This window comes from Scardinius erythrophthalmus (genome assembly GCF_964197995.2).
Source record: "Scardinius erythrophthalmus genome assembly, chromosome: 7".
Classification (NCBI taxonomy): Eukaryota; Metazoa; Chordata; class Actinopteri; order Cypriniformes; family Leuciscidae; genus Scardinius; species Scardinius erythrophthalmus.
Genome location: NC_138227.1, coordinates 14,289,756 through 14,315,963, shown reverse-complemented (window position 1 = coordinate 14,315,963; position 26,208 = coordinate 14,289,756). Strand labels below are relative to the sequence as shown.

Below are 26,208 nucleotides of genomic sequence, written 5' to 3'. Positions count from 1 at the left end.
TTAAACATCCCAGAATTGCCTGGCGAGTGGGGTAGATGGAGGTTTTTAGGACTGAGGATGAAGTATTGAGCTAATTGGTGGTGCAAAGGGTGTGGTTTGTTTGCTTGTGCGTAATTCGCTCTTTCTTTTGTGTTTGTCCGCAGGAACGGGATGAGACTTGTCGTGTTCTGCGCAGCGGCCCTATAAACGGGGCGCTTGACGTCTTTATATACACACTATCTTTCCCTTCTCCCTTTTTATTGTACTTTTTAACTCTTTTGATTTCTTTTATTGTACATTTAAGCCAAATAAAAGGTGCTTTTTTCTAACCTGCTCCCTCCCCTGCCCGTGGAGTCAGGAGACGTGAGGAGTGTGATGATAGTGTGCGACGAAGGGGGGAGGGAGAGGAAGGCAGGAAGTGGATGGCACCACCTAGTGGACAGAGAGGGAAGTGCAGGCTCGCTGAACTGTCTGAGTATTTCATTTCCTCTTCATCCTCATACGAGAATGGAGAATCTTCCCCCACCCCTGACCATTTAGAACAATCCCGTCTCCCCGTGAAACATCCCATGATGCATTGCACAATGGTGAGTCACCCCATTTTGCAGGAAATGGCACTGTGCTGTGACCCTTCCGGACTCAACTTTTACAAACAGCAGCTGTGTGACTTCCACCTCTCAAACGCATTTCTTAATGTCGTGTAGGATCGCCATTGTCTTGGTCCGTCCCCTTAGCAGTGGTCTCTGAACTAAACAAGAGCATTGAACATAGTAGACGATGACCACTGTGGACTAACACCCGAAAACACTACCAAACTCAACACGCTTTTTCTGTATGTAGTTTTTTTTCTTTTGATTATGCTCCCGAGGCATTGATTTTATAAGAAGCCCTAAATAGATTTAATCCACAGGCTTTTTACTGTTTCACCATGTTGACTTTTAGGGACAAACCGCTAAATAGCTCATCTAACGTATGATATTTCGACAAAACTGTGTCCTGATGTTTTTCACCAATTTCAAGTCCATGACTGACTATGAACTGACTGTTTTTGTGAGACCTCAAGTCAGGCTAGAGCTCACCGTTTTGTTTTATTAGCTCTGTTTAGGTTTCCTGAGCACAGATAGGTTATGCACCATATTGTATTAGTAAAGGTCCAGTACGGTTTACGCACTGTTAATGTGACAGTACCTGTTAATTCCTGTTGTCTTCTTCTAGTTCCACATACGCGCACCCCTTCACACAGAGGCGAGGAGAGACATCCGTGCCTTCCAAAAGGGGAAAAAGGGTCAAGGATCACATTCCCTCAAAAATGACCTTTAAAATCGTGATCTAGAGTAGCATTAGGACAGTGTTTTAAAGTTGTAGTTTGGTATTGCGAACTGAGATCACAGTAGAGAACCGTGTGGTGTGAGAACAGATGTACCCATCCCTGTGTAACTTTGGTGTGTTTCATTTGTTTTTTTGAGCTCCCCATTTTCAACTTGGAGGATATCTAAAAGAAAGAAGAAATGATACGCACGCCCTTAGAGAACAAAGTTTCTCTAGATACACGAAAGATTTGTGAGCGAACGCAAAGTTTCTCCAGGAAAGGAAGGGTTTTATGAGCAAACACAAAGATTTTTGAGGGATTATATTATTAAGATTGTAACTTTTCGGGGCTTTGAAAAAGTGTTCATAAGACTCACCCAAAATGGAGATGCATGAAAAATGTGAAGTAAAATGTATTTGGTTCTAGAGGCCTATCCACATCCGTCAAAGCAATGTAGACCACATAGCCTTGTAGACCACCACTGTCTGCCAGCAGCACAGCTCTGACCAGGGCCTCGACACAGGGACATGCAGTCTTGTAGTCATCTACAAACCATGGTTACCTCAACTTCTCCACAAACTACCAGTCCGGAACTACAAAAGAGAAAAATGATTGCATTAGGGTCCTCTAGACTCTGTATGAACATGCGTTGAGAGTGTATATGTGTGTGTGTGTGTGTGTGTGTGTTCTTTAATACTAATATAATGTGTGTGTGTGTGTGTGTGTGTGTGTTTGGGTGGATGCTGTGTGACTGAGATATGATATATACTGTATATCCCTTATGTTGTTATGTATTAATACCCTCATATTGTTTCACTTGTTGCACTGCTTCGGCTGTTATGTTAAGTTGCGACACTGGGTATTTAATTTCCGTTTTTTTGGAGTGTCATCATCACCTCCAGTAATGGTTTATTCCACCATTTAGATTCGGTTGTCTAGTCTTACCAGCTCAGCCAGCCTCTAAACTGCCTCTGACTTTTGTTAATAATAATAATAAAACAAGACCGCTCAATAACATTTTGGAGAATATCTTTGTATGATATATACTAAAACTGTGTGTGGGTTTGTTTTACTTTTCAGTTTTTAAATAAATATTTCACTCATTGATATAATTGCTAGTTGTTTTGTCTCAATGCTGCTTGTGTAAGATGTTTGTGTATTGTGTCATAATTAATTTTACGGTTGGCATTGTTGAGGTTTTTGGATGCCTCAGGGAAACATTTCCATGCAAGGTTGTGTAAGTATTTAGATTAAGCAACTATTGGGTAAAATTGTGCAAAATGATTTGTTTGAGCAATAATAATGACTGAATCTGTTGACATGTTGAAGATTATCCCACCAGGTGTCACTAAATAGTAGAAGCTCGTCTTGTGTTGTCTAGTCTGAATCTACATTATGACACAGGATTTACTATAGTTTCCAGTCTCATATGGGAATAAACAAGCAAAGCACTAAGTAAAAACACAATATGTAGATTTATATATGATCAGTTATGCTAGATATAGCATAAGTTAATTTAGTTCACAGTATATATCCCATTTAAAATGTACCAATTCCTCATGTCTCTATTCCCTTTTCAGAATGGTTCTAAAGCTGGTAAATCTGTCAAAATGATGGAAACCACTTTTAAATATTATCACCCAAAGCTTTTTAATAAAAACAAAAAATATTAAGGCAATGTATGGTTCATAATATAGACATTACTACAGTGATGTATATTGCTCTGGAAAGAATCAAGGTTTTGGGGTAATTCATGGACTGATGAAAGTATTTTTTTTTAGCTTAATATTGCTTACATAGTCTGAACCCTATACTGATTGATTAGTTTAACGCAAGTTATTCCCATAAAGTGTGTAGGAAAAAGGTGGATAAACTGTACCTTAAATGGTTTTTGACATTCTGCATGGTAATCTAATCATAGACTTGTTTTTGACATCCACAATTTTGATGTAATTGAGATTTCATTCTGATAGCAGCAGAAGCACTGTTCTTGTAGGAAATTGCTGACTGCAGTGGATACAAACTGCTTCAGTCCAGCAGAAGACATCAACAATCCAGCCTCACCTGCAGTTTTTACTAACAAGCTGTTGAATTGAATGAGATATAAACTGTGCAGTGCTAGGTAAAAAAAAAAAGGTAAATAGAAGTCATGCTAACCATGCTAACGGTTCAAGACTAGATTATTGTAATGCGCTTTATGTTGGAGTCTCACAGTCATCACTCAGGCGCCTTCAGCTGGTGCAGAACGCAGCAGCCCGTCTTCTAACTAACACGCAAGCGTGAGCATATAACTCCAATTCTTTCTTCGCTCCACTGGCTTCCAGTTTCTTTTAGAGTTGATTTCAAGATTTTATTGTTTGTTTTTAAAGCTCTCAATGGCCTCGCACCACCGTACATAACTGAGATGTTGGCTTTGCGTCAGTCAAATAGGGCTCTTAGATCAACAAATCAACTTTTGCTGGAAGTACCAAGGACAAGGTACAGACTATGGGGTGACCGGGCTTTTTCTGTAGCTGGGCCAAGCCTCTGGAACAAGCTACCTGCTGATATACGTAGGCTACAATCACTGACTTGGGCTTCTTTAAGGCTGCTTAAGACTTATTTATTTAGACTGGCTTTTAATTTATAGCAGTTGTTGTGGCATTTTGTGTTTTCTTTGTGTCATACACTTTGTTTTATACTTTGTTTTGTGGCAGTATATATTTTGTATATATATTTTATTATATTTTGCATTATATTGTTGTCATTATATATTTTGTTTTTATTTATTTATCTATTTTTCCTGGAAAGCACTTTGGTTCACCTTGAGTGTTGTAAAGCGCTGTATAAATAAAGGTTGATTGATTGATTGGGCGGTTTTATTGAATTCGAGGACTTATGTCTTTCGTATGAAGTTGTTTCTACAGTAGCCTAGCCTGCAATCTGACATTACCTGTAACTAAATGATGTTATGTTGAGAAAAGATGGGAGGGACTATGACGTCATTGAAGGTGAGCGAGAGCTTTAGTGAAAGGGAAACTAAACTGATCAACGACAGTCAGTCTGAAAACGTAATAATTGTTCTCTTAAACAACAGAAAATTTATTCAGATATTAAGCTAAGACCACGGCTGATACGCTCTATTAAGTACGAGATATTGTAATATTGAATTACTGAATGGGTTTTTAATGTTTGAGGTCTGCTTCAGTTGGCCTAACTGGAAAATATTGGGCAAAACCAGGATTTATGCATTAGTCAAGTACACAAACAATTAGCTAAATTCTGATAAGTTTGCTTCACTGAAATTAATTAAGAATTGTAATTATTGCTGATTGAGAGTGGGCCTATCATTTACTTCTTTTTAAAGAAAAGTTTAATGTGTTTTTGTCGAGACTTAAGAACCAGGAAGTACTTGAACTTCAGACTTAGGGAAAACAGAAGTGAAATCTGACGTTGAAAATGCATAGATTAAGAAGAATAATGTAAGTTAAACTTTATATTACATTACATGATATAACTCTTTGTGCTGATTTTGTGTAATGTGTGGTGATTTTGTCCTATATAGGCCTAGGCTTGAAGAGAACAGAGAAATGGCAGAATCATTAATAAAACAAAGCGAGGCCAGAAGGAGTATGGATGGACCTCTAACAAGTCAGTAACTGAATGAAAAAAACGTATAATAGCCTACTAATTGCTAGCCTAATTGTTGATGAGTTTTTGCTGTAATCATTTTTATGTGTAAATCAGTTCTAAATTTTGGTGATTAATAGTGCTTTTTCATCTTCGTCTCCAGCTCCGTCATCCTCCAGTGGTCCTTTAGCACAGGAGCTCCAGTGCTCAATCTGTCTGTATCCATTCACTGATCCAGTCAGCACTCCATGTGGACACAACTTCTGTAAGAGCTGTCTGAACCAGTGCTGGGAAAACAGTCAGACCCACAACTGTCCATTATGTAAAGAACATTTCAGTAAAAGACCTGACCTCAAGATCAACACGGCACTCAGAGAGGTTGTGCTGCTCATTAAGGAAAAGTCTGGCCAGAGTAAATCTGAGGTTCTCTGTGACATCTGTGATGATATAAAGATGAGAGCTCTGAAGATGTGCCTGGTGTGTCAGATCTCTTACTGTCAAACTCACCTGGAGCCTCATCAGAGAATCCCAAAGCTAAAGAAACACAAACTGATCGATCCTGTGGAGAATCTTGAGGACCATATCTGTCAGAAACATGAGAAACCTCTGGAGCTGTTCTGTAGAGATGATCAGACATGTGTGTGTTTACTCTGTGCTGTAACAGACCACAGGAATCACAACACTGTTTCTATAGAGGAGGAGAGCAAAGAAATGAAGGTAACAACAGCAACAAATGTTTTTTACAAGACATTTGTATTGGATGGGTTTGAATCTGTTGAGTCTCTGTGTTTGTTCTGTTCTGTCTGTAGCCTCAGCTGAAGAAGATGCAGACAGACGTGAAGCAGATGATCCAGGAACATATGAAGAGGATTCAAGACCTCAAAAGCTCAGCAAAACTCAGAAAAGTGAGTCTTACCACAATGTTTTAGTTGGGGGGGGGGGGGGGGGAATGCTCATTTTCACTCAATCTCCTGTTAATCTTGAGTACCTATAGAGTAGTATTGCATCCTTCATATCTCCAAAAAGTCTTTCGTTTTATTATATTTTTAATTGAAAGATTGGCTGTACCGAGTCTTTCCGGAAAAAAACGAGCGGCTGGGGGCGGGCCGTGTGGGCGAAGCTAAAGCTGTGCTAACGCGCCGAGCTAACAACACACAGAGACATTTGTTCAACAGTTTTACTCACCGTTCCAACGCACGACCGCGAACCTTTATCATTGTGACTGCTCGATCCTTAAGCATTAGACGATCTGCAAATCCGTCGATCTTTGTTTATAAAACAATCATCGTCGAAATGCAGGGAACAACAGTCTTACACAACTCCGTTTATGCTCAGGAAAACAAACTCCATCCACGGGTTTCTTAACGCTGGGTTCTTTGGGAATCTGTGCAGGGTTGTCTTGCCCTGGCAACCAAAAACACACTTCTTTGGTGACACTGACTTCCCAAAAGCCGGGCAGGGCGCTTTGATGGCGAACTGCTTTCACTCTCTTGCTCTGTTTTACGAGTGCGCGCGCGCCCGCGATCTTACCGGAGAAGTGCCCTTAGGACCCATATAAGGAAATTCCGCCCTCTCTTACGTAAGACAGAGCCATACTCGAAAAAAACTTTCCGAAACTTGTGACAAACCGGAAGGAGTATTTTTGGAACAAAAATACTCCTTCAAACGTACAACTTAGTTTTTGAAACTTTGTCCATGTTTAGCATGGGAATCCAACTCTTTACCAGTGTAAAAAACTCAGTATGCATGAAATAGCATTTCACCCCCCCTTTAAATATTTGAACTCAAGATGTTTTGTAAAATTCCTTAGTAGAAATAAAAATGGAAACAAATACAGGACTGTTGAGCTATGCAAAGAATGTGGATAGCCATAGAAATATCTGACTTTTGTTTGCAGATCTGAAGACATTTGAGACACTGTTGAGATCTTTTCTGAAAGTATATAAATTTGAGGTTACTGGGGTGCTTTTTAAGGAAAAATAGAGAAGAAAATTATTTAAGTCTTTATTTGACCTTCATTTAATCCGATTACTGTCTAGGAGAAACAATACTAGAAATATCAAAAAGATTGTATTTGTGTGTTTTTTTAACTTAAAATAAAATTGATGAAGTTAAATATTATATGTATTATGATGTTTTAATTTGCTTTGTAAAAAAGGTGCTGACGTTGCTATAAAAGATCATGTATTCCTTGATTTATCAGGAGACGTCAGAGAAAGAGAAAGCAGAGAGTATTGAGCTCTTCACTGATCTGATCCGCTCCATTGAGAGATGTCAGTCTGAGCTGCTGGAGATGATGGAGCAGAAGCAGAGAGCAGCAGAGAAGCAGACTGAAGAGTTTATTAAAGAGCTGGAGCAGGAGATCACTGAGCTAAAGAGGAGAGACACTGAGCTGGAGCGTCTCTCACACACTGAGGATCACCTGCACCTCCTACAGGTCAGTGTAGATCCTTCTGTCTGCTCACAGCACAACACTCCCCATGCTGAGAGATTTCTGCTCTCTCCTGCTGTAGATTTACCCGTCGATGAGCAGACCTGCACACACCAGCAGCTGGACTGAGATCAGTATCAGTGACACTCATGAGAGTGAGACGGATCTGAGGAAAGCTTTGACTCAGCTGCAGGAGACTCTAGATGAGAAACTCAACAAAACTGGTGAGAGAATGTCAGGCTTATTTTGACAGTAACTGTCTTTGATGTGGGAAAAGAGCACATGCACATCATTAAGAAAGAATCATTAATCAAACATACAATGTAAACTTGCATATCCATTATCAGTTCAGTCACATTAAGGGCTTTACTCTGAACAAGACAACTTTCCCTTGTGTCTAAATTGTATTCTTATTTCTTCACATTTATGTTTTATACAATTTTAAATAAGGGGCTTTTCTCAAAAATAATTTTTTTTTTAATTTATAAAATTAAAAAAAAAGAAGAGATTTGCTCCTTTGGATAATTTCTGTCAAGGCACCTGATACACTTTTTCTCCTCTTAGAGAATCTACAGAAATACACAATATCACCACAAACATGTAAATTCATTAGTGTCAGTTATAGGCAGTAATAAGGAAAACCAATAGAGACACAAACATCCATCAGAGCACATAAGCTGAACATACAATTGATACAAATCTTTATCGTCATTAGTCTCCTCAGAGCTGAAGAGGATACAACGATATGCAGGTACAATATTTTGTTTTAATACTTATTTTTAATTCAATTAAAAACTTTTATTTTAAATTTGTGATTCAGATCTTTGTCTCTCTCTCAGTGGATGTGATTCTGGATCCTGAAACGGCTCATCCAATACTCATCCTGTCTGATGATGGAAAACAAGTGACATATGGAGATATTGAGCTTGAATTCATAGACAATACAAAGAGGTTTGATTATTGTTGCAATGTCCTGGCAAAAGAGGGATTCAGCTCAGGGAGATTTTATTTTGAGGTGCAGGTCAAGGGAAAGACTGAGTGGGATTTAGGAGTGGCCAGAGAATCCATTAACAGGAAGGGAATGATTACACTGAGTCCTGAGAATGGATACTGGACTGTGGTTCTGAGGACTGAGGATCACTATCAGGCTTTAGGATCTACTCCTGTCTCTCTGTCTCTGAGAGTGAAGCCTCAGGTAGTGGGTGTGTTTGTGGATTATGAGGAGGGTCTGGTTTCCTTTTATGATGTGGAGTCCAGATCTCACATTTATTCTTTCACTGGTCAGTCTTTCACTGAGAAACTCTACCCATTCTTTAGCCCTGGTGATAATGAAGGTGAAAATGCAGCGCCACTGATCATCTCACATGTCAGATAAAATGCATTTACACCCAATGCACCAATAAGAATATGAAAATAACAAGTTAGTGCTATGAATATTTGTTGTCAAACAATGTTTTCCAGCTTTGAAAATCTGCTATATTTTTTTTTTGTTGCTGTTAAATATTCTTTTTTTTTTTCCCTGAAGGGCCAGAAATGTTTGCTCAAGCCATTTTCTTTCTGTTGCTTTAGCTGTGAAAGTAAAATTTCATGTAAAATGTTGTATCTAAACAAACATCTGTGTTAATTTCTTTAATTCAAGGTGAAGGGACCATCCAGTACATACAGGAAGAGCATTTAGATTAAACAATAAATATAAACAATAGCATATTTAATTTCTGAATAAAGACGAAGCAGTGAGGGATAGATGCACAGGAACAAACATTATTATTATTTAATAATTAATCGTAAAGTAATGATGTTAATAATTATGTGTAAATGCAAACAATATGTGAAATATGCAATAAAAGTTGTGACAAAACATCTACATCATGATCTAACATATTCAATATAGCGGTACATTTTGATGTGCTTCATATCCATGAGAAATGATGGGAGGAGCTATGACATTATTGCATTAGAAATCTTTCAGGTGACGTAAAACTCAACTGAACAGTTTGGCAAAATATAAAACCATTGTTTTCATTAAAAAACATTATTTATTCAGGCAGTCTAAGATGTATGTATTTTGACGTTTGGATCCAGCGGCCGAGTTTCTCACCCGTTTGTTTCTATTGTAAGAAACGCGGACACATTATTTCTGAGTGCAGTGTGCTCAAAAAGAAAAACCGTGTTCCTAAACCGGTAGGTTTATTGATGACGTCCATGCCACAAGTGGAAGGACTTGAGTTGTTAGCTTCGGAAGCTGACATGTGTGAAAATGAGGGATATGTGCCGTTTTTGATGGACGGATTTGTATCTTTGTCAGGTAGTGCTTCGCGCAAACCAGTCAAGATACTTCGTGATACAGGCGCTGCTCAGAGTTTTATTCTGGAAGGAATATTGCCGTTGTCTGATGAGAGCTCTGTTGGTTCAAGTGTCTTAGTACAAGGATTTGAGATGGGCTTCGTTAAGGTACCTTTGCACGAGATCGAAATTGAATCTTCCCTTGTGTCTGGCCGCGTTGTTGTTGGAGTGCGACCATGTCTTCCCGTTCGAGATGTCACGTTTATCTTAGGGAATGACTTAGCGGGAGGAAAAGTTTTTGCTAGCCCTGAGGTAACTGATGATCCTTTTCTGTGTCTTACTGTTGCTGATGCCTTAGCTCAGGAATATCCAACGTTTACGTTGGTTCTGTTTCGTACCCACTGACTGTTTACACGGATCACAATCCCTTGATTTTTATTGATCGGATGAAAAATAACAATCAACGTTTGATGCGTTGGAGTTTATTCCTACAGCCTTTTGAGCTTGACATTCGTCACATTCGGGGTAAGGATAACGTGGTTGCGGATGCTTTATCTCGCATCTAAATTAATTGCAGTCTCTGAGGTAAGATATATATTTTCACCCTACAATTAATTATTTAAGGGTGAGGGTGTTATGTGGTGGTGCTTTAAATTGCGAATGTTAATTGTTCTATCTGAGATCGCAGGTGCAGTCATGAATGACGTCATGGGAAACCCCGTATTTAAGCCGGTCCGGAATTGAGGCTGGGGTCTCTCGGCTCGCTCTCGGCTCGCTCTCGGCTCTCTCTCGGTTCTCTCATGCTCCCGCGACGCTCGCTGCTCTAGCTGCCTCCACCCTTCTGATCAGTGACAGCTGGGGTTTCTTACCACATGGCGAGCAGTCCACGATCTTCGCCTCGGCTGTTCCAGATCATGGACTGAGTTTTATTTGTTATTTTCAAGCCAGGTAGTGGGTATTTTCTTTGATCACTTTTATTATTTAGTTAACACAGCGTAGGAAAGCAGTGGCCCGGAAGACTCACTCTGTTTGTTGTTTTCTTCGGGAGTAGATAAGATCTTGCTTACAGAGTTAGATAGTCAGGCTTTCTGTTTTCCTTTTGCTGCCCTACCTGTGCTATTAGTTTGATTTATTGTTTATTGTTGGTGCGCTCTCTCATGTGTTTCATTAAAAGAAACAATACACTTTGAAACCTCACCCAATCGTCTGTGATTCTTAATATGTACGGTCCTTGTCTTACATGTGTTTTAACGAGCCAAATTAGATAAAGGGCCGTAACAGCACCGCTGAAAACTCATACACAGGTAAGTGATGGAAATATAAGACATTTTACTGAACTGGTTATTGGTCTGTTTTGGTATATCAAACTGGAGTAAATTTGGGTAAAACCCAGGTTTCAATATGATACCGTGCTTTGCATTATTGAGTTTGCTTCACTGAAGTTGTAGTAAGACCATAATCCTCTATTGATGAACTAGGCACAGCCTTCCAGAGAATATTTTGTGTGCCAAGACCTGCTCCTACGAATCTACGATCCACTGATGCCATCTCCAAACAGGTACAGTTAGACCACACACCTCAAACTACTGCTAAAGTCATTTTTAAAATAATTGTTAATTTTATTTTCTGTTGTTGTAGTTTTAAACTCTTTGTTTTTTGAAAGGAATGAATGCAGACTCGCTGATGAATACAGGACGTAATGTGTTGTCTTCTATGTAGTTCCAGTATGGCAGCGATGGCTCTGATCCAGAGTATGTTAACATCCAGCTGACCTTCATGCGCCTGATGTCCAACGAGGCTTCTCAGAACATCTCCTACCACTGCAAGAACAGCATCGCCTACATGGACGAGGCCACGGGCAACCTGAAGAAGGCTCTGCTCCTGCAGGGCTCCAACGACATCGAGATCAGAGCCGAGGGCAACAGCCGCTTTACATACAGAGTCAGCGAGGATGGCTGCACGGTGAGCACACCACCATCTCTGCCATTGCTTTTTCTTTTGCCCCCATATTTGTGTTCCTTTGCTTCCTCATAATGTTACTCAAACAGAGCACTGCAGAGATGACGTGTTTTTGTAGTCCAGCCTATATGTTTGCAATGCATCACCCTGGTTCCTTCGACAAAAAGCCAGTAGGATTATTGGAGAAAATAACGTTTTGCTCATCATGATAAACTTAATTTTATGAATTTTGATGCCTAAACACAATCATAAGTAAAAAGCTAAATGTAGGCTTTAAATGAACTGCACCACAGTTAAGATTTCGACAACTCTCAGTCTTTTAAAAAAAAAGAAAAGAAACATTTTCTCTGAAAGATTGAGTTTGCAATAGAGAAAATTTTGCAAGCGTGCGGTTACAAACACAATGAGGCTGTGAAAGCATCTTGTGAGTAGATGAGTTTATGTGTTCGGCTGATGATGTTTAATGTCTACTTGTTAGACAAGAAAATTGTGCTCGTGAAAAGAAAAGAGCTTGTGTTCACCACAGACCTTATTTCAGGCATTTAATCAAAAACCCATTGACTTCAGGACGATTGCGTGCTAAACTACACAAATACGTCATCCCTGCAGCATTCTATTAATCTTATCATAATTAATTTGTCCTTTTTTGTTTGTTTGTTTTCCACAGTCACACACTGGCACATGGGGCAAGACAGTCATTGACTATAAGACAACGAAAACATCTCGTCTGCCAATCATTGATATCGCTCCTATGGACATTGGTGCTCCCGGACATGACTTTGCTGTTTTTTTTCTAGCAGTCATCTTCAAATCTTTTCCTGTTCATTAAAAAAAAAAGCCTGAACTCTAATTCGGCTGCAATCGGTCCATGTGCTTAAACCTGAATCCTTGAAGACGGCGCTTGTTGTGATTCCCATCTTGAGAAACATTCTTAAAAACAAAATCGAGGACCACTACATTAGCCTGTATCACCATCATGGACACTTCATGAGAATCCTTTGCGTCAGCTGACAAGAAAATAATATATACTTGTAAAACGCCCCGCCCCCTGGAGTCCGCAGGAAAACTACCTGGTGACTTTTTTTGACCACTGCAAAAGGACAATGAAAAACAAGCAAATGCTAATATACCATTCTCTGGTGTTGAATAAATATGACAAACGACAGCCAAGTGTCTTGTTCCTTCTAACTGAAAGTAAAGCATCACATAGGGAACAGATTTAGGTCAATGGTATGACGTCATCTTGATATATAACGGCTACCTCAGGACAAAAAAGTGAATGGAGATTTTGGGGGAAACGAGGGCAGTTTTTTTATTCAACCGAAGTGAACGATTAGTAACAGGAATGAAAAGGTGCTACTTCCTCTCCAGGTCCTGTCTGTGGTGTGTTTGTATCTGAGAGAAAACAAACTCATTTTTATACCGTCACTTACACTTGCAGGGCCTTTTTGGTGCTAAATGTCAACAGAATGTCTTGATGTCAATGTGATGCAATTTCTCTTATCAAAGTGTCAGCGGATGAGGAGAATAAAACAGCAGGATAGGTCGGTTACTGTAGATTTGCACTTAATCTGATATGGGTTAAGTGGATGGACTGATTGCCAGTTCGTCTCATTTCCATTTCCCCTTCCTGAAGTTTCTAGAGAAGTCTTATTTTTGTCTGTACGTGCCACCCCCCCCCCCATTTCCGGATTTTATTTCTACTTTCAAAATGCAATGCACATCTTTTTTTCTATTTTATTTTTGTTTTAGTTTGTTTGATTTGTTTTCAGTCAAAGGTTTCTTTATAAAAACTTAAATGAGGCGGCAAAAAAAAAAGTGCACGGAAGAAATAAACCCAACAAAGGATCTGTACTTATTTTGTACATGTATAGTATTTCAGGATGTTTTTAATTATTTTGGATGTTGAAATAAAGCATGTTTATGTGGTCAACTGGATGCTGGATATGTTATCTTCTTGCCATGGCCTCTGTGCCTTCCTCTAAGCATGAATTAAACAAACTACGATGCTTTCACTCAACTACCTTAATTTCTACTTTATTTCCAGGGGTTGTGCTTGGGTTGCATGTGGATAATGGGTAGGGAACGGTCATATTTCTGAAAAAAATTAAATGTTTTCCTGTTCATAGTTAAAAGTAAAAATGAACAAATTAATTGGCAATCAAAATATTATTGCATTTGTACACCTCCCTTTTTAAACAATGTACAATGTACCTTCAATGTACATTTTAATACTCAAGAGTGAGGCCCCTTCCCAGTCTTTTCCATTACAGTCTGGCAAACAAATGTTGGCTATTGGCCCCTTGTCAAACCAAAAATTCACTTTTCCACTCCTGCTCACCTACATCATAACTGAACTCAACACAAGGTGTATCAAATATTTTAAACAGCGACACAACATGTTGTAAGTGTGATACTCGCATCAATGTATAACTTTAAAGAGCTTATTTAAAAAGTTTTAAATTTTAAGGAATAATTTGTGTTTTGTGAAGAGTAATCTGATCCATCCTCGAGTAACAACGAGAGTAAATGAAGATGGCTATGTTCATTCTTACATCCAACTAGCCTGGAAATCCAGACCTAAATCTGAAAGATTAACGGTCTGGCATCGACGAATGAAAATCGGCCAGCTCGAGGGGCGGCACCAAGCATGCATTTGAAAATCTCACTGCATGCAACTGGGCTATTGGATAACACTTCATTTCAAGCCATTTCAGACAACTGGTGTTCATCCATAGCCATCTTGCAATGTTTACTAATGACTTCAACGTCACCGCGCTGTCGTCTTCTGTTTAGCTCGCCTCTGGCCCGCCTATATCAGATAACCGGATGTGATTGGTGCAGCTCGGATACAAGGGCATATTTAATGAGCATCATTACTCGAAGCCAGAGTAACTCGCTGAGCAAATTTAACTTGTGCTCTCTGGAGAACTCTGGATTTCCAGGGTAACATCCAACAACGAAACACCCCAATCGCTTTAGAAGACATTCTTGTCTACAGCTGCCCCGCATCAAAACAATGTTGGACTGTGTTAAGCTCACTCAGGGCGGGGCCATGCTAATTCTGCAGTGTCAGTCAACAGTCGTGCAAGGGGCTTGTACAAAAGTACGTCACACGGACCGTTATTATCGCCAAGAAGGCTGTGGGGAAAAAATGCCCACCCACTCTGAGGAGGGTTTCAGAGCAGTCTGTTCAGTCGTTCCCTGCCGGTCCACCATTACAGGACTGGTACCTCTAGTAGAATTTTTGACAGCATGGAAGCTACTGCCAAATGTTTCTCGTTGGGTCCTGCAGACCGTAGAAAAAGGGTATCAAATACAGTTTGGGTCTTGCCCACCTCAGTTTATGGGGGTCCTGGTGTAAAACCGATCGACTGTTTGTGTGTTTTGGGTCCCCTGCATCTCTAAGCAAAGAATGAGCAAGTGGGTGGTTGGGGCCATTTCACTTGCTTATGAGGTGGCCGGACAGCCTTCTCCTTTGGCTGTCCGGTCCCACTCTACAAGGAGTATGGCGGCCTACAAGGCCCTTATATCAGGAGTTTCCCTATAGGACGTTTGTGATGCGGCAGGCTGGTCCTCACCGCATACCTTCGTCAGATTTTTCTTTCTGGACTTAGACTCTACACCAGGGTCTCAGGTTTTGTCTTCCTAGTGCTGCTCACTCGATTTCACACAGGACAGACATTTGTAGCTATGGTGGCGTTGGTAGACGTTCCCGATAGCGCCAATCTCGACGCAACGCGTGTTCCCTTGAACGGGAACGCCTCGGTTACGACTCTAACCTCGGTTCCCTGAAGAGGGAATGAGCATTGCGTCACCTTGCCATATCTCCTTTATGCCTGTCAGCGACTCCTTCAGACTGTACGAAGCTGACGCTCTCTGTTTTCGAGCAGGCTTTATAGCTTTCTGGTTCGTGACGTCACCCGCATCTGACGTTACGCCATACCATTATACTGATTTTACAAGTGCTTCAAGACATCATCACGCAAAGCATTCCCCATAGCGTCAATCTCGACGCAATGCTCGTTCCCTCTTCAGGGAACCGAGGTTACAGTCGTAACCGAGGCGTTTTATAGGTTTATAGGTTTTGAGACTAAAAGTGGGCATGTATACATTTTTAAATAAAAAAATAGGAATTCAGATGACACGGCTGTCTTAGGTTTTGGTTATGTTTATGCTTTCTTGTCTTTTATTCCAATATTTGTCAGTCTTGTTTCCTGGTGGGTCATGTGATTTCCCCTGCCCTTCATGTGATCTTGTCTTTTGGTCATTTTTTTTCGAGGGAAATTTTTTTCCATTTTTAGTAAATTTGTTGTCGTGTAAACATACCCTAAATTCATTTTAAGTTTAAGTATATTTTCCGTGTATACTGTCACATTAAATTTGATCACTGAAGACTGGAGAAATCAAATAAATGCAGCACTGGAGAGCAGAAGAGACTTCTTTTTAAAAATATAAAATAAATACTGATGATTCCAAACTTTTGAGCAGTAGTGTAGTCTATGCAATGTCATATTTATGTATTTTTAATAAAATATTCAAAGAGAATAACGTCACTGAGTTGTGTTTACAGTAACTTGGAATCATGTTTTATGTTGTTAAGGAACACTTCCACCTATATCCGAGAAAATAGGCCAACTGACCTGCAGCTGATCCATGAAAGATATGAAGGTCTTCTCCTGGGAAGGTCATAGAGGAATCCTGGTGCATTATGAGAGAGGATGGATCCTTCAGAGGGGTTAGAAAGTTCAAAACAGAGTGGAGCTGGACTGATTTTCCTTTAAGGAAGTTAATGATACGCACGAGTAGTGTCTGTATCGTGTTGCCAGGTTTCCTTGCTGGTCTCTGGAGCCTCCACTCACCCAGGAGGAGTAAAAGTAGAATTTTTCTATACAGCCAAATTGATTTCTGTGCCTTTACTGAAATTCTTTGACAGGGAAAATCGGGTAACTAGTTCTTGCACTTTAATTTCCTTGACCCCTTTTTTTGTTTAATTTTTTGGACATTAAAATCGCAATGCAGACACACACACACACACACACACACACACACACACACACGCTCTTAATGCATTCTAGGGATAATCCTGAACTTCTAAAAGCAAGGTCAACATGTGATTGAAGGATCTCAGCACTTAATCTAGTCACTCCTTGTCGACCAAACATGTTTTAGAGCACCAGCCAGACTTTACTATCAGAATTACCACAGCACTTTAAGAGAGCAACTAGAAGAGTGTCTTTTATTTGACTAAAAGAACATTTGTTTGTGTCTCAAGGTCCTGTCAAATACAAAAAGGAAGCAGACTGAGTGTTTGAAATCCTACAATGTTGCCGATCCTGCTCCTGCTCCTTTACTTGACTGGATGAAAAGGCAAGTGTCAATAAGCCATTTTTTATTAATGATTCGTGTCCATCATCATGCTATCATACTGACAGTTTGAATACAAACTATTTAAATGACGCTTAAAAAAAAATCCATTAGAATAACAGATTTCCAAGCAGAATCAGTGCAGAAAACGTGAAAAAATCTCTGGGCCTTAGTGTCCTGAATTGCTGTGTTAAAGAGGACATATGCCCTTTTACAAAGTCTTTTGCATCGCACTATGACAGTTAATCAGCGAGTTACGAGAAACAACGCACCACTGTTTAGTTCCTGTCTCTGTGAAGCCCCTCCTTCTGAAAAGCACACTGTGCTCTGATTGGTCGGCTAGATCAGTGTGTTGTGATTGGTCGAGCGCTTCGAGTGTGTTTGGGAAATGTCCCACCCCTTACCATAACCGCCAGTTTAACACACTACTAACTAACTCAACCAGGCCCCGCCCCTTTATTCTGGTATGAATTATTTAAATGAGGAATATTGTGACGTGTTCGTTCCTGGAAGAAAACTCAAGACTACAATGGAGGCGTTTCAGGAGTTCAGAAACACTGACACTGATATAGAGAAGAACTTTGAAACTTTGCAGATTTTTGAACAGCAACATTACACACTAAAGAAAGATGAACATGTAAATAAGCATAAAAGGACTACTTTAAAATGTGATTGTCTTAAGGTAAAAGAATGCAAAAAAGTTCAAATGACTGAATATACTGCCTGATGAACTTTAGTTAACTCAGTCCACGGCTGGGAAACCTTTCACTCAGTCTGTCATTAAAACTCAGGTCTGTCAAGAGTTATGGTAAGGGTTACTCTACACCCGTGTCAATGACTAATTACTTATTACAATGAATTCATAATAATCCACAGCTGTTGAATGTGAGAAGCTCACAGGAAACTCATCATGTGGCTTCATAATTACCCATCATGCCCTGCAGGAAAGTAGTTGCTGCGTCTGTCAAACACTCAGACAAACGCAGCTTCTGTTCACACTCAAAGAAGCCTGTTAGTGTTGGTTTTCTCGTTTGGCAGGTTGTGGATTCGTGGAATATCTGAGATGTGATGTATAATCATCTGGTGATATTAGTGTGAATTAGCCATAACATAACATGTAACAGTGAAGCGCCCCCAGCTGGTGAATGTGGGAACTTACAACAACAAAAACTCCTCACTGGGCTTTTGACCATGAGAATGAAATTTGGAGACGCCATAACAATTTGTTTTATTTAAATATTATTATTAATTTACAAAATATGTGTTTTTAAATGTAAAATATATTGATAATTTCTACTTTAATTTTTATCATAAATATATACATACAATAATGGTCAAAAGTTAGGAAACATTACTATTTTTTATGTTTTTGAACAAAGTCTCATGTGTTCATCAAGGCAGCATTTATTTGATCAATAATACAGAAAAAACTAATACTGTGAAATAATTTTACAATTTAAAATAATGGTTTTCTATTTTAATATACTTTAAAATATAATATATTCCATGTGGTCAACCTAGCATATAGCACACTCTCACATTTCTATAATTCACATCCGTTATTTGCAAATCGGGCTTAAAATCCTGTAGTGTGAACTAGCTTTGGCAGCAGCTTCGACCTTCGACCTTGACGGGTTCTGTGACGTCACATGCGCGCCAGTTCTGTTCATGATGTCACAGGCGGGTAATAGTGAAAAGTAAACACACAGACAGTTTACAGACAAATACAGTAAAGTTAATTAAATACAGTTTACAAGCGGATTATCTAGATATAAAACAATATAAAACAATAGTCGACACGATGGAAATGTTAAATTGGGCCAGCGCTGCTGTGTTAAAAGTGGCAGACGCCATCTTCAGCCTATACGAGCCTGCGGAGAACATGACAGGTAACTTAAACATGCAGAAATAACTGTCCCAGCTGCACGATTAATCGTTAAAAGATCGCAATCTCGATTCAACCCCACCACGCGATCTAATCCTGCATTTGTACAATTCTGCCAATGATATTTAACACGGATCGCACTAACGTTAGATTTGGTTCGCCAGTAACGCATGTGATTCGCGGATTAACTGCTAAATTTAACCATCATACGGACACATAACGGACACATAAACACAAAATTGTCAAAATAGCGGCCTAATGACCGCCTCGACAAGTATTCTCTCGTTTATGTCATATGAGAACATCTGAGAAAGAAACGGATATTTGTCAGTTTTTTCTCGGTCCATAGTCTTAAAGTGACAGCACACAATTAATATTGTTGTTTTCTGTGTCATTGATATAAATAAAACAATAAAATACAGCTTTAACAAAGATTAAACTATATTTAATTTATACAGTGACAAATAGTGTTATTTTACATTTAAGTTGAATTATTAATTTCTGTAGGCTACCTGAATATACTGTTAGACTTTGTAAACTTTGTCATTTAGTATTCATCTCTGCTTGTAATTTGTGTATTTGTTCTTATTTTATTACTGACTGTTCACTTGTTTTAAATAATGTGTGAACTTTATCAGTTAGGCTAGTAGTTTTTAATGTAGTAACGTTAGCTATCGAAAAACTTCAACTGAGCTTTAAGTAATAAATGAAAAGCAAAGTTATGATAAACTTATCTCAATTAAACACTTATCTTAAACTAACAGTATGAGATGGTTAAAAACAAAACTGCTCAATCACAAGTACCAGCGGCCAGACGAAACAAACGTCTATAAAAGCAACGCTATTCAACGCAACACCATACCCTAAAATGTTGATATTGTTTCTTGCTAAGAATCTGTAATAGGTCTAGCCTGGCGTAATACCTTGAATGTTGTCAATGTTTAATTGTCATTTTTTATTTATTTAAATATTACATTCTTTTTGTTTACTGCATTTATTTAAATTTGACTGAAGCAAGAGAATTATGTCTTATTTTGTTTCTATCCTGTGTGGTAACCTAATGTTCAAGAGTTGTAGATCTTTAAAATAATAAAGCTTTTCAGAATCGTGATCTTGATTCCAAGCAAAAAAAAAAAAAAAAAAGTGATTCTCATTTTAGCCAGAATCGTGCAGCTCCAAGTACCAAAAAGATGTGGGACAACGGTAGTTTCCACATGTGTAATTACTGTCAGAAACTCTGGATTAAATGTTTTTTAGTTCTCTTCTTTAATGGTTGAATTCTGTCCTGCATTATGTATCCCTTATTAATTATTATTTTTTAAACCATGTACCACAAATTGGTTGTATAACCACAGTTTAGCCATGGTTTTACTAAAGTATTTTGAATTACATTTAAGCATATAGTTACAACAAACATCTAAAAAATAACAACAGAAAGACAAGTTACCATTTAATGATACAGACTTTTACATACAGAAGTTACATAATCTTAAAGAAAATATAAACTTAATAGATAAAAGGTCCCCTTTACCAAAAAAAAAAAAAAGAAAAAAAGAAATACTAGTCCCATACATACATCATTTCACGAAAGAGAATCAAGGGCTAAGAATTGGAGAAAGTATTGGTTTGAGTAGAGACATTTGTAACCAACAAAGGGATACAACTAATATAATTAGCTCAAAGTGATCATATTCTCTGCTTATTTCTCCTGTGTTTTCAGGCTCTTCTCTGATCATCCCTCTGGTTCTTACGGGCCTGATCGCCGCTGGACTCATATGACGGTTTCTCGGTAAGAAGCGTTTCGCTGTTCTCTGTTGAAAACTCTTTAAATACTTTAGATGGAAAAAACTCCATTTATTTTGTTGTCTATTATTTTAATACTATAATAGTATTATCTAGGGCTGGGCAAAAAAAATATTTTTCGATTAATCGTTTTTTTACAGGTCGATACAAAATCGATTCTCTTACATATTTATTTATCTATTACCCAAAAGCCAGTGCTAGTTTTCCTCCACTGTTCATAGGCTTGCAAACTCCATTTTATAGCTAATGCTGTGAGATTTTATGTTTGTTTGGGCAGATGGACCAAAAAGGGCACTTTTTTTAAAAACGTTAAAAACTGTATTTAAAGCAGTACCCCGTCTGTCTGTTGTGTTTTTATATATTTTAATGACGTCCTCACAATCATTTGTAATATCTCGCTCGATGGAGAGCAGCAGTCGGTCAGAGAGCCTCTCTTCATTACCAATACCAATGAAAAGATGTTGATACAATTAGAATGCATAACACATCAAACAAAAATAGGGAAATGATGATAATATTACTAAATATGATTTACTTTACCAAACAAAACAGAGAATCAAGTAGGTAAATATGAGAAATTCATGTTTAGTAATGTTGATGTTATAAATTGTATGTAGGCTATGTATTCATTAAAGTGTTAGCTATCATGAAATCAGTAACACTTTACAATAAGGTTTCATTAGTTTAATTTGTTAACATGAACTAATAATGAACTGCACTTCTACACCATTTATTAATCTTAGTTAATATTTCAGCATTTACTAAAACATAATTAAAATTTGTATTAAAAGTTGTATTTGTTAACATTAGTTAAAGGAGAACTCTGGTCAATTTTAACATTGAGCTCATTTTTTTGTAAATTTGTTGCCTACACCGTGTTATCCTCTTTTTAAAATTTGCACCCTGTTGATTTACCGGTAAATGGGGCAAGTTTTAAACCTGCTTTTAGCCTCTTAACATCCTTGATGTGTCATTACAAGTGCACAGGTCATGTGAGTGATTCCTTCGGAGTGAACGCGGGACATTCTAACTGCAGTAGATGTGAAAGATATGAATAAAAGTGATGTTAATTCAGCCAGCGCACATACCTGTATTTACTTCCTGTTTTCGGTCGAAGTCCACAGTAGTCGATTGTCGAGTTCACGCGCTTGATCATAGGTAACTTACTAACTCCGTTTCAGCCTGATGTTTCTGATGTTAGATTTAATTTTTCCTTAGGCTACATGCAGTTTGAGGAAATGGAAACTTCGACCTTGGAGCCGACTCTAGACACAGATGTGCCAGAGACTGAGCCAATAGTTGATGATTACACACAAACTTCGACCAGCGCTGATGTGTTATTGCAGGATTGTCCACAAACACCCATCAAGGAGCCGACTCCAGACACAGATGTGCCAGAGACTGAGCCAATAGTTGATGATTACACACAAACTTCGACTAGCGCTGATGTGTTATTGCAGGATTGTCCACAAACACCCACCAAGGAGCCGACTCCAGACACAGATAGTAGCCCAAGAGATGGACCTGTGAAGATCAACCCAACAGGTAAATGAAATTAGGACATTGTCGGTCAGTGTTTCTGAGGTTGTGGTTTAAAAATAAACATTAGATCATTACATCATTTGTGGATGTAAACTGAATCTATATGTCAGCTATGCTGTTTACTTCTGAATATTATATTTCATTCTGGTACGCTTAACATTATCACTACTGTGTAATAGTAGCCTATGCTATTCACCAACTAAACATATCCTATTCAATGCGTTCACAGTCTCTTTCACGGGCATCATTTGTAGTAGCCTTTTCACAAACTGTTTGCTCAAGCATAGTGTTTTCTCGGAGTTCACTGTGTGCTTTCTACCATGCACAAATAAAAATGTCACTGAACTTTTGCTGTGTAATTGTAACAATGAGCATTCAATCACACCAAACCAACGATTACTAAAAACACACACAAAAACTGATTTTGCACGGGCATTTTGCACTAGTGAACTTAAATGCAAAACCTGCTAATTATCCATGTGTGTCAATTTCAGCCTGTTTACTGATTTTATTTGTGATCTTCACACTGGTTGGTTCCTCCTCGCCTGATCTACACAGGTGTGTTTAGTCATAAGCTGTTGTGTGTTTTTCAGGATCCTTTGACTCTCTTTATAAAGTGGGAAAGAAACTGTCATCGAAACCCCATGGCATTGTCCATGAAGGAATTCGAAGATCAGATGGCGAACATGTATGTTGCTCTTTCTGGATACACCAAAAATTTTGCCTCTTGTTTTCTTCTGTCTTTCGAGTCCTGACATAAACATCAGTGTTTACAGTTTTGATCAAAACATGTTTTAAAAAAGATTGTAGATTATCATGTAAACAACAAAAATGAATCAGTTCACTTACGTTTACAATTATTTTCTCCTTTTTTTCAGGTGCTCATCAAATTTGTTAAGAAATGCCAGTTTGATTTCCACGTAAGTTGAAATGATTTTATTCTCCATGAAAATTACTAATAAGAATAATTTATTAAATTGTTATTCGGTAATTGATAATTCTATATGTAGACAGCATAAGATAAAACTGAAATAGACAATCAAAGCCTTGAAGCGTCAGTTGTAAAGTACTTGTAAAGTTAATTTATTCTTGTTGAATTTCCCTCACTCTTTAGTAAGGAGGTTTGAGGTTAGGAGTCAACTAACCCTTTTGTCAATCTCTTCTTTTAGATTGGGGATTCCAGACATTTGTGTCGAGAGGCAGCTATAATGCGGATGGTGGAACAAAGCGACCATGTCGTAAAGTTATATGAATGGTTTGACCTGGAAGAGCACGACATCTTAATTATGGAACATCCAGGTACCGCCATAACCTTGTGTGATTTCATCAAAAGAAAAGGAGGTTGTCTGGCTGAAGCAGAAGCAAAAGACATCATGCAGAAACTCGTCGCTGCGTTACAGTACTGCAGTGAACAGGGTGTTTATCATAATGACATAAGCCTGAAGAAAGTACTCATCAACTCATACACCATGCAGATCAAGTTAACCAGCTTTTTCAAAGCACTGTCCCTCATTGAAATACGTGAGTTTGCTTTTCGAGCACAGGTCACTGATTTATTATGCACAGGAAATAAGGGCGTTTTACTAAAAACTGAAACCTTACTCCTTACAGCAATGGAGGGTAGATTCCAGCATCCAGAAAGAGCAATGAAGAGAACAGATGCTTTAATGGCAACAAATGAAGGCTTATACCGTGTGCTGAAGGGGATGGTCAAAGGAGGATTGCTTTGTTGGAAAAATACAAGCTTGTCCAATGGTGAGATCAAAAACAAGAACGAAATGGAAATAGCATTGCTTGAAAACATGTAAAGCTCTTACACAAGTGACAGTAAAATTACCTTGATGACAAATAAGCAAAGTGTAAAACACAGCGGATTGACAGTGAATGTTTAGCAATGAATCCAGAGAATGACATATTAAGTTTAGTTTAGTTTTATTTAAAGTTTGACAAGGCAGGATATTGAATAACAAAACCCTGAAATGTATCAAACAGAACACATAATCAAGGCAACCTTATATACCTCATTTAAATAAATAAAAATAAACCAACCAACCAGGTAGAGTAAAACAGATGCACAAAAAACTGGAATACATCAGGCTTCATTGAAAAAAAACTACATTTTTTATAAAACAGCTTAAAGGGATACTCCACCGTCTTTTCATATTAAACTATGTTATTCCTTTAACTAAGACGAGTTGATACATACCTCTCTCGTCTCAGTGCGTGCACTCAATCGCTCTGGCGCGCGGCGAAACTTTGTTCACTCAGTTCATTCAATATGGGCCAAGCAGAGAAGCTACTAAACACCTCCACGTTTTCCCTATTTAAACACAGTTACTCGCGTAGTGTAACTCGACCTAGGACGGTGACACAAAACAAAACGTTGCGCTTTTCTAAGCGTGTAAAATGGATAACTATATTGTATGGCGGAATACCATAGCAAGTGCTTGTAAGCACTTCGTCTTGGCGGAGTAATATCTTCACCAGAGGGAGCGGGGGCCGGTGAGAGGATTTTTCACGAGTGAAGATATTACTCCGCCAAGACGAAGTGCTCATAAGCACTTGCTATGGTATTCCGCCATACAATATAGTTATCCATTTTACACGCTTAGAAAAGCGCAACGTTTTGTTTTGTGTCACTGTCCTAGGTCGAGTTACACTACGCGAGTAACTGTGTTTAAACAGGGAAAACGTGGAGGTGTTTGGTAGCTTCTCTGCTTGGCCCATATTGAATGAACTGAGTGAACAAAGTTTCGCCGCGCGCCAGAGCGATTGAGTGCACGCACTGAGACGAGAGAGGTATGTATCAACTCGTCTTAGTTAAGGGAATAACATAGTTTAATATGAAAAGACGGTGGAGTATCCCTTTAAGAGCACGTGGAATAAAAGAAAATTCATGTCTTTTTTATTTACTCCTGGGCACAACAAAACCCTCCACTGATTAACAGCAATATTACCTTACATAAACTAAAAATCAAATCTCAAAATCAAACTGGACTAATCAGCTCTCTTCTGAAAACTTCTACAGAATGCCTGGATCTACTTCAGAAACTTCATGACAAAGAGTCAGGGATCATCTTAAGGAACATTTTAGATCATGACTGGTTTAAAACACCAGACACGACAGACGGTGAGTCTCTAGTTTAGTTATAACCACTCTGATTCATGTCCGTTTCAGCCTGATGTTTCTGAATCAGTCCTTCTACTTTCAGACTCCGATTAATTTTTTTTTAATTCTGATGGATTTGTAAAGGATTTCTTTCTGACTTGCCATAATTAGGCATAATTCTGTTTTCTGGTTTGAATATTCTAATTTCTAATGACTTTAGATGGAGAAACATTTATTTTATTGTCTATTATTTTAATACTATAATAGTATTGTCTAGGGCTGGGCAAAAAAATAGATTTTTCGATTAATCGTTTTTTAAAATGTGGTCGATTCAAAATCGATTCGCAAACGCCACGAATCAATTTTTTTTTTTACATTTGTGACCCTGGATCACAAAACCAGTCTTATGTTGCACGGATATTTGTGGCAATAGCCAAAAAAACATTGTATGGGTCAAAATTATAGATTTTTCTTTTATGCCAAAAATCATTAGGATATTAAGTAAAGATCATGTTCCATGAAGATATTTTGTAAATTTCCCACCTTAAATATATATAAAACATTTATTTTTGTGAATGGATGCAGCACTATCACCAATAGAAATGAACAACTTTAAAGGCGATTTTCTCAATATTTAGATTTTTCTGTACCCTCAGATTCCAGATTTTCAAATAGTTGTATCTCGCCAAATATTATCCTATCCTAACAAACCATACATCAATGGAAAGATTATGTATTCAGCTTTCAGATGATGTATAAATCTCAAAAAAAAAAAAAAAAAAATACACATAAGACTGGTTTTGTGGTCCAGGGTCACATTTATCTATTACCCAAAAGCCAGTGCTAGTTTTCCTCCACTGTTCATAGGCTTGCAAACTCCATTTTATAGCTAATGCTGTGAGATTTTATGTTTGTTTTATCTTAATCAAAAT

General features: G+C 38.3%; 3 protein-coding genes across 5 annotated transcripts in view; all 3 read left to right on the top strand.

The window, feature by feature from the left end:
• Window positions 1-2,403, top strand: part of hip1 (huntingtin interacting protein 1) — a 63,693-nt gene extending 61,290 nt beyond the window's left edge. For all 3 annotated transcript variants that reach the window (XM_081370110.1, XM_081370111.1, XM_081370112.1), the window contains one exon: window positions 144-2,403. In XM_081370110.1, the coding sequence (XP_081226236.1) occupies window positions 144-154 (11 nt within the window). In that variant the 3' untranslated portion in view covers window positions 155-2,403. The remainder of the gene's footprint in view (window positions 1-143) is intronic.
• The window catches only part of LOC308693715 (E3 ubiquitin-protein ligase TRIM39-like), a gene marked incomplete at both ends in the record, with an annotated part of 764,022 nt that overhangs the window by 694,801 nt on the left and 43,013 nt on the right, over window positions 1-26,208 (top strand). The gene's annotated exons all lie outside the window — the stretch shown is intronic.
• On the top strand, window positions 4,264-12,734 carry LOC308693210 (E3 ubiquitin-protein ligase TRIM39-like; the record flags this gene model as incomplete). The annotated part of the gene is made up of 11 exons (XM_081370003.1): window positions 4,264-4,324; window positions 5,061-5,614; window positions 5,707-5,802; window positions 7,101-7,334; window positions 7,411-7,552; window positions 8,044-8,079; window positions 8,168-8,694; window positions 10,876-10,915; window positions 11,090-11,169; window positions 11,331-11,573; window positions 12,238-12,734. The coding sequence occupies 11 exons, from the start codon at window positions 4,264-4,266 to the stop codon at window positions 12,397-12,399; spliced, it is 2,175 nt and encodes a 724-aa protein (XP_081226129.1). The 3' UTR covers window positions 12,400-12,734.